Consider the following 9,746-nt stretch of genomic DNA (forward strand, 5'->3'; position numbering starts at 1 on the left):
TTGGTCCATAATTTAGAAGGATGACTGCGTCGTTTGATAGGATGCCTTCATGTAGCCACTATAAACACTTCATCTTTGTGTCATTCCCACTAGCAAAAAGGAAAAGAGATGGGTAAACGGATCATTTCTTTGTCCAATTGTAGTCGAGACAATCAATTGCCACGACTAGATATTCCAGCACAGATTTTGAAATACGCCTTCGTCTGATTTGTAAGAAATTATGACATTTCCCGCCCTGCCAGACTCAGGATGTATTAGCCGTGTATGTAAGCAAGAGAAGCTGACTTTATGATAGCATGCTCGCTTTGGCATTATTGAAACCATTTCGCATTACTAGTTTGCATGCGAGCTTACTCCAGATGAAACTTTGTAAAAAAAATCTGGTTTACCTTGAGCTAACTCCGCTATTGACCTTTGTACCATATATAATTTGTATAAGACCTTCGTACTATTTAGAACCGTTGTGGTTCGAGAACGTCTACAAACTAGAACGATTATGATTATAATACGCCATTTCAGATGAGGCAATACACGTGAATTGAAAGAAACAATGAAAACGTGTTTATTTATTAACATTTTTTATGTGTTTTTGTTAAACACGCATTATTCGTGCCCTATAGTTTTTGTGTGTGTGGTTTCCTCATACTGTCGTTGCCTCTCTGTATCGTTGCCGACCCCAGCGAGGCTTCCGCTCAACTTCACTACCTTATATACAATACATTTACGTTCCGCATTCGCTTGTTGACGTGATCTCCTCCGAACTTCACTTTTTTCGTCTTTTTCCATTGGGGCTTTTTATCGTTTTTGCGACTAAATAAATTACTTACTGTTTATATACATTGAATTATATACATGGTAGCATCATGTCAAAATATAATTATAATAATAGCATATCGAAACGTCCGGCTATGTATATACACACAGGCTGACACTCACTTTTCCTCTGTTTTATCTGCCAATATTTCTTTGCCACCCATCACGACTTTCCTTCCTGTTCGCGTTTTGAGTTTTTTACGTGCACTTTCATGTGACCTATAATATAATATCGCTATTAAGCTCTAACGTCCCTTTTCACTAAACTAATAAGCTCAGATCAGCGGATTATTGTTTCACAACAGCTCTGGTTGCTATATATACTTCGCCTGTTAAGTCCTGCTTTTAAAACTGTTTACCTTTTTCTACGCGCAACTTGTTTATCTAAATCTCAGATTGAAACATTATATACTAATTTAAGCACTATCTATCCTTAGCTTTTCGGCTAAGATAATAAATTGTGCTCAAATGCCGTCCCCTGTTTTCTAAGCAGCACCATCAGTCGAATTTCCTCTTGCTTAACGTGATCGTATATCCCATGCTTATGGTTTTTCTATACTGGAAGTTCTGCACATCAATCGCGCCCCTTTTCTATTCTGTCTCTGTGTCTATTTCGAGTTTTACGTCCGGTGTCGCCGTTGGACATTCCATCAGACGGGTGACTCCCAGCACGAAACGAAGTCTGCTATGCCCGGATTCGAAACTACACCGCAATGCTTCCCTAGGATTAGCAAACGAATGCCCCATTCAGTCTAGAAAACGCGTTCTTTCCATTGTACAACCGTCCTTGTCCAATTCCGATCAACAAGCGTAGATAAATAGCAAAATATATTGCAATACGAATAAAAATCACACTCGTTTAGCCACTTTGCTATTATCAGCCTCCAACGGCATCACAGTTAATCCATCAACAATCGCTCAACCGCACTCCTTACTTCAGCTCATTAATTTATCGATCAGTCGACCACCAGTCATTGAACGTAATTATTCTCTAACTGCCATTTCATGTTCTTCGTATATATACGTACGCCTAGAATTTCATTCTGCAGACGTCCTGTCATGAACATCCAACCCTTCCGCTTTTCGCGATGTCACATGGAAGTATATATAATTTTGTTGTCGGTCATAAAATATATATGTGTGTATCTGTGTGTGTGTGTTGCATATCATCAGATTATCTATATCGACACGTCTCTGTATAGTCGTAGCTCAAGTAGGTTATAGAGCGAAATTTTTCCTGTAGTTGCTTAGTATTTCGAAAAAACCTTCCTGCAGTGGAATTGACACCTCTGCCCTGCCGTCAAAGTAAAAAATCGCGCTATAAATTGTTGAGACGGGACCGGGTGTGCAGCGAGTACTGTCTAACCATAGATTTTATAGAAGAACAAAAACCAATATTTTTTTTTCCAATTGAGAAACAGTATAACAGGATAGATTTTTCTAATTTTTGTGTATTCACATGTAATAACAAGCATATGATAAATAAGAGATAATATATATACATTCGCTACATCTACGGTCAAATGTTTTTTGGAGACTTGCACAATTTAATTCGAAGTAGTCTTCGTAAGCAACATACTCCATACGAGTTGGTGCCTGGAAGTAGGCACAATTAGTCTCATGAAGTTCTTCCAAGAACTAATTGCCAGATGAAAGGCCTACAATCGTTATACAGCAAACTGCTTCATTAATGGTATTCTGTCGAAGCACTGACACAACTTCATTCGTATCTGCTGACAACGCACACAAAAATAGCTACTTCTTCTATAGCAGTTTTAAGCTTCTCTCGTGCGCCCCTTATCACCGTATTGCTGTTCTTCACCTGTAGGTTCCTTGGCGAAAAATAGGTTTCCCAATTTAATTTTCCTAGTTGATTTTTTACGGATAGGCTACTATAGTAAGTGGAACGGCAGGATTTACCTAGGACATTGTATGTATATATAAATACAGGCACACGTAGTCGTCCCTTATGTATCAACTGCGACCAATCCACTAATTATTTGGGATCATTATTATCGTCACGTACACTAAAATTAAATATCGTCATGTACCAGGACGGTTGTTCATCTTGTCTATACAAAAGCGTTGATTCTTTCTACCTCTAATCTGTTATACATAACATATATGCCCATGATGTGCTCGATCCAAACATAGATATCCATTCGATAACTGTCCGTTTTCCATATATCTTATGACGATCCGTATCAGTGTCACCTTTATCACTTTACTAAACAAACTATTTATAGTCTAGCCAATACTAATCAGTAGAATTGGCGCAACTACCTCCGGACCTTTATCAGTCATCACGAAAAATGATTATAACTATAATATTGTTACAGTCATTATTATGAGTACCAGGATCATTATCATTATTATCCTTGGTTATAGTTATTTGAGTGATCGTCCAAAATCTATAATGACTTTTCCTTCATTCCGTTCCATTGTTACGGTACAAATAAATATTGTAGTTGTTTGTCAGTTGCTAATCTCGGCCACTCTTACATCTAGCGTAAGACACCTGAATTAGCAGCGAGCCAATTGATCTTTTGATCCTTTATGCCTTACTCTTCTGCTTGCCAGTATCCTGCCTTATATTCTGTAGAATCAGATATTGAGCAGATCCTTTATTGATCATCTGTTACATTATTAGCGTGAGTGAAAGTGAGTTGTTTCGTGAGTTATGCCCGTTTAGCGCCTTCAAGGTGCCGAGCAGAACTGGTCGTCGGCAAGCTCAACATTATCGAGGAAATCATTTTCGCTGTCTTGTGAAGACGAAGACGACTGGGAAGAGTTCATTGAGGTTGTCCGCTGCGGCTGTTGATGGACTCGCCCCCGTGACCGCAAAACCGAAGGCACGATTCCAGCTGTAACAGCAGCGCCATCAGCGACTGCAACGAGAGTTCGTTCCGTCCGATGAGCTTGTTCCCGCAGTAAATCTTTAGAATCGTCCGGGCCCTGTTGTGGGCCTTGATGTCAGGCGGCAGTGAGGGAGTTCGCCTGAGGAGGCCTTTTCTGAGGTGTGCGCGGCGATCTTGGTGGGAGATTATGCCTCATGTAGGACAGAATTGGACTGCCGAATACAGCCTGAAGGCCGGTCAGTAGAGTATTGTGGCCAACTTCAAGATCAGCTCCGAGCGGCTTCATCACGCTCAAAGCGACAGCCCCCTGAAGTAGCAAACGAAAATACCACAAACACAACGTTTTGTTAATATCATGCATCGGCGTGCCGGTTATGCAATTAACACTTTTATTTCGCGAAATATGTAGGTACACAGCAATGCAATAAACTAATTGAAATAAAACGATAATAAACAGTTTATTGTGTGGCCTAGTGGTTCATGCTGGGCCGTCGTAGGTAATATTTAAATGACTACGTATGTTTAGAATGTGCGTAATGCCCCGCCCCCCATAATCCTCGACTATAAATGCATGCCCAGCAGAAAATAGCAAAAAGCGGGAAACAACGTCTACGATCGAGTTCGAACGTCAACAATACCAACAACAATAATTTTGAAGCTGTTGCAATACACGTTTACTATTACTATTATCATTATTATTCAGTGTTGCTATTACCCGTTGATGTTGTTTATAGCAGCAGCAGAAATTGTATATATTGGCTAGCGTGAAGATGAACATCACAAATCCGTATTCCCACATGTGTCACTAAATCGAAGCGCCCAGTTCAACTCAGCTCTAAATATGTTTCAGGCCGACAGGCATGCGTATGCGGAATGCGCCAGCTCGCCTGGTTGCTTCAGGCCCCTTTCCTTATCATCGTCAAGGCCATCTAGGGGCCACTCGGATCCGGTCTTCGTTTAGACACATTACCACCCATCGTCCAACAACATCGACAGCAACGCCAGTTCGAATCGCCCCAAAAACTAACCATAACAGTAGCAATAACATCCGTTCCTAGATGCCATCATCACGACCACTAAATGACTTTTAAGCAGTCTTGATATGATGGTACTAGCTACGCTATCCACATATATATATGCTATTGGTAGGCATGCCACGGCTGACCTTCGTTCATCGGACGACGACGACGACGACGGCGGCGGCGGCGTCGTTGTCGTCAGCAGCAGCAAAAGACATACGTATAAAGACATAAGAAGACCGCTGCGTCAATTCGTCCTGTGTATGAATTTTTTGTTGATGAAATCTCCGCAGCTCAAGTAGCTCCGACGTACAGTTTAATGGAAGGTATTTCTACTATGACCATACTATAATAGTTCTTAGTGCAAACAAAAATGGCTGCGTTTACTCTCATAAAACGCATGGGAAGATGGAAAATAATGCTGATTGTCAACTTTCGAATCCATGTTATATCATAAATTCTTTTAGATGATCACATTTTGGAAATAGGGGGGCGTATATCCGATACAAGTAATACGATGTAGTGTTGCTGCTGGCTGTTAACGGTGACTTGATTCGTCTGGCGCGAAATCGTATCCTAGGTGGCTCGAGGGCGTAATGGCTAGTCATAGTATTATTCATAGACAATCACATGGATTCTTCGGCAGTTCTCAAATACATAATCTATAGTAATCACAGCTGTGTTGATTCCCGTCACGGAACACGAATGACTTATTAAGCGAAATCCGTCATACAATCGTAATGGTAAGTAGTTACTGTCGTGCGATCTGATGCTTGAGCTGACGTTAGCTTGAGCGAACGCGCGAATTTACGAAGGGACATTCGTCTGCGACCTAAATCTCTGAATATGGACCGAAAATATTGCGTCATTCCAGTCCTAAAAGGTCTCAGTCGGTTTGAAACTTTTAGCGAAAGAGGGGAGAATAGACAAATGTGATTGAAAACTCCTCCGTCCTGTTCTCCGTTGCCTCAAATTCGAACGGAGAGAAGAAGACTTCCTGCACATCCCGTCCGTCTATCAGGACATATGTGCAAATAGAGGACACAATCCAAAAGTTAGTCTGTCACATGAGCACGTTATTGGAAGTACATATTATCCAATAAATTTAAGTATTGATTTTTTTCGCCGTTTTTACGTCATTCCAGTTAGCCCAAGTTCGATCCCACTAATCGTAGCACTCGAGCTAGTTGTTGCTTACGGGATAGCCAGATTTTAATCGTTAATGGATCTTAAAAATAACAAACAATGATCGCAGAAAACTATTAACCGAAGCGCATCGTCAACAGACCGCACTCGTTCAAATGGTGCCATTTTGACGCAGGCAACACGCTAAGCAGACGGCATTTCCCATATGCTTGCGTGTGCGTAAAAAACCGTCTCCATATAAATTGCATGGTGACTGTCGTCGTTGGTACAAACGGATAGGCAGATGATTCTACCTTTTTCTATGAAGAGTATCGGTAAATGCATATTTGCATCAACTACACTCGATGCTGCCAGCTCTTCACAACACTTTCTGCCAAGTAATATTCAGTCGTTTTAAAGCAGTTATGTAGTATATGGGATTCTAAACGTATCTACCCGTTTTATACTGCCCACCGGTATGGCCATCTGTATCGGTGGAAAACTGTAGCTGATATCGTCTGATTAGTTTACCCGTAATTTATGGCTCGCTGCCATGCACCAGCTCATCTGGCTTTTGTACAACAGTGTCGCTGCACTATAAGAAGATGCCAGTCAGCCTACGTATACGGGGAAGTCTCATTTCAACTTCGGTTTCAAAAACTGGCGGTACCGGCGCCAGCGAGAAGGTCAATTGTGAGTTAAGTGAAACAAACCCACAACTACGCTAAGGGTACAAAGCGAAGAAAGGAACCAGTATTATAGGTGCCTGCGACCTCCGGTCTTATGGTTGCGTGGGGTCGTAACAACGCCAGTGGTTGTTGTAAGCAACTTGGGTCGTTGAAAGCACCAACACACCGTATCAACGGTTATTGATTGTGGTGTTTCTCGCTTTGTCTTCTTCTCATTCTTCTCGATGAATTATCAAGGTAGCGGCCGGTTAGGTTCCGACAGTTAGAACGCATTCGCATTCAAGAAATTGATAAAACGGAAACAGTGCAAGCTTAAACTACTTACGATGAACAACTATTCGTACTGCTCAAGTGCTGACCAATGAACCCTGTAAGCGACCTTGGCAATCAAAAATATCTTCAGGCAAATGCAGTGAATTCCGGCTTTACCGGATTAATCACGGTAACAACTAATGCTCTATAGATCTCTGCAGGTTCTATTCAGCTGCCGCGCTTCTGTTGTGTGTCAGCCTAAATGGAGATGTTGTCATTGTTGATAGTCGAGTATGCTTTTCTATCTTTCTAGTTCCGAGAATAGGCTGTGGTGAGACAGACAAGTGTATTGCGATGGATTTTCCGCATCCGCATTTTTCTTTTGCTCTGTAAAAGATTGAAATTCTGAGAGTTGTTAACACCAGCAAAAACTGATAGATATATCCACCGAAAGAACTGTAGTGGTCGCATAACGACAGACATCAAACTTCGTCCAGCAAAAAAGAGTCAAACGAAAAAAACCAAACACACGCGTCTGTTTAGCTAAGCAAAACAATTCCCAAATGTACGATTCGATAACGACGACAGCACGTAGCTTTCCTACGATGTATAGTCAAGACGGCATTACCGTCTAGTGTAACGTCGAGCGGGGGTGTCGAGCGGGGGTGTCACGCAAACGTGTCACTGAGTAAACGTCGCCTTCCTATTATTATCATACATTTGAAGTTACACTGCTATGGAACGGCAAAGAATCAGGCAGTGATCTATTCTATTCGATTGGTCGGATTGTTACGTCTTATGACGGCAGGACAGTGCATCCTCGAACATCGCTGCTAAACTCGATCTCTGGTTTTCCATCTGACACCACAATCGTTTGTGAAAGGCAAGTGACTGAGTATAGATTCCAATTGGCTGCGTCATAATTCCATGCTTCGCCATAAGTATTTCACCACTCCGCAGGTTGTTATTGCAGCTGGTATAGCCTGATGTCAGGGATGGTTTCAATCTTCAGTTGGTTACGGGACAGAACGAACATAAACTCGATTTAACTCCCAAATTCAAAGAGATTATAGAAATAAGACAATCGATATTTGCTTATCTATTTGCCTGGCCCAAATGAATATACAAGATACGTAGACAATTTAATAGCGAACTGGTGCTAAAAACATGAAACAGGTAGTACCGCTTGACGTTGCGAGGAAACATACATTTTCCTTTGAACAAAAGAGGCTTAGACTACATTGATTAGGTTAATCGTTAGCGTTGCTTTATCGGTATCTGCTCCACTCGGAACATAAGTCGAATTGGAAACGACCTTCAGTTTTGTTCGGTAATCAGTCCGCCGTGTTCTGTACAGACCTCTCGCCTATTCGTATAGGGATGCTTATGTATCTGTAACGCTTGACAAAAATTCCGACTGTCAATATCTGCTGCACCCCAGATACCGTTATGACGTCCGACGTCGGAATGCTGCCACTGTGGGTTTTGAGGCAAAATTAACAGCTGGTGCGTTGTCCGCTTCGGGACGGCTTCCACCTTGCCAAGATAATCGTCTGGGCTGTTCCCTTTGCGTTAGCAGAGTTTAACTCAATTTGAAGGGTGTCAGACTCAGCTGCAAGGTAATGTCGAGAACGACAGGCAGACGACAGAGTTAAGTGGCAGTGGTAAGCTTATCATCTGTCACCTTCTGTCTTCCTTAAAACAGCTAAGGATTCTAAAAACTCTCTTGTTCAGTTATTACTGGGTCCCCTCTGTTCCAGTCATTCCATGGGTGCTTTCAGAGACTATAATACACATAGAATCCATCTGCGTAACGCCGACGCTGGGATGAAGAGTGCTTCGTTGTATCGCTTAGTTAGTCAGGCAAAACTAACCAATATTTAATTGCTTTCACATATTTATCGTTGTGCCCGTTAGTGCTACTGATTTTCGTTGGGGATTATAATGGTTACTCTAATAGTCGTATTGAGTAGCTGGAAACAAGATGACGATCAATATTAAGTAACGCTCTATCTATCTGGTAAGTCGATCCTCCAGGGGTGACCTGTATTCTCCACAGGGACATAGGTAAGTAGCTATTTACTTAACATTAAAGAATGAGGATAGCAAGCGCTATGATAGTACAACAAAAAACATATCTTCCAATGTAAGGGAAATGTTGCACGGTTCGCCTGCAGAACGATATGTTCCTGCATCGTGAATCGTGCTCGGATAACGGGCATTTGTCGCATCATTCAGTTTCCGTCGGCTCTGTCCGTTTACGTCCTTCATCCTGTGAAAGACCCGCTGTTAACACTGCGTGGCAACCCGCAGTGACCAATGACGTTGTTGCCCCGCCAGCGAATTCCCGTTGTTTAGCATACGCTGTCTATTCTTTTGCCGTTCATGACATCCATTCATTCTGGACCTCGGAGATTAATTTGCCATCGACCTTTAGAAGTACAATGGAAATAGGATTAGCTTCATGCTGGTATATTCTAGTGTAGAGGAGGGTTGGCTTTTTCGTCTGCCACGCAGTCTCTTATACGGTAATTATGCACTTCTTTTTAGTTAGATTTTATCAACTGTCTTCACTTTGTAGTCAAATAGCTCTTTTCCATGCAACGGTAAAAAAAAAAAAAAACTGATAATATACTCAACAAATAAAACTAACAACACACTAAAGCTTTATAATGACAAAAAACGCGAAATGAGGTTCGTCATCGCGCACCCAACGTTACCCTAACGTCGCTATTGACTAAGGCCCGTACAACGAAACTTCAATTCACCTGCCTGATACTCAAGAAGCATCGGCTACTAGAAGCGGCCAAGTACTGACTGGCCGGAACGCGTTCGTATAGCAGCGTAATCGCCGACGTACCAGGGCCACTGGGTTCTGGTTCTGTTTTCTCTATAACGAACAACACTGTCGCGTCGGTAGCAAGTTGCTGTAGATTTACTATCGTCGAAACGTACAGGCGGGGTAGCGGGCTCTGAAGTACTTGGCACTT

The 9,746-nt window shown here is 42.0% G+C and overlaps 1 protein-coding gene across 1 annotated transcript in view; it reads right to left on the reverse strand.

Annotated features, from left to right (window-relative positions):
• Positions 1-538: 538 nt before the first annotated feature.
• The window catches only part of LOC111267580 (phospholipase A and acyltransferase 3), a 23,243-nt gene continuing 14,035 nt past the window's right edge, over positions 539-9,746 (reverse strand). The window contains exon 2 of the mRNA XM_022845868.2: positions 539-3,978. Coding sequence (XP_022701603.1) covers positions 3,787-3,978 — 192 coding nt within the window. The 3' untranslated portion in view covers positions 539-3,786. The remainder of the gene's footprint in view (positions 3,979-9,746) is intronic.

The sequence above is a fragment of the Varroa jacobsoni genome, unplaced genomic scaffold (assembly GCF_002532875.2).
Source record: "Varroa jacobsoni isolate VJ856 unplaced genomic scaffold, vjacob_1.0 scaffold_1201, whole genome shotgun sequence".
NCBI classification, from domain to species: Eukaryota; Metazoa; Arthropoda; class Arachnida; order Mesostigmata; family Varroidae; genus Varroa; species Varroa jacobsoni.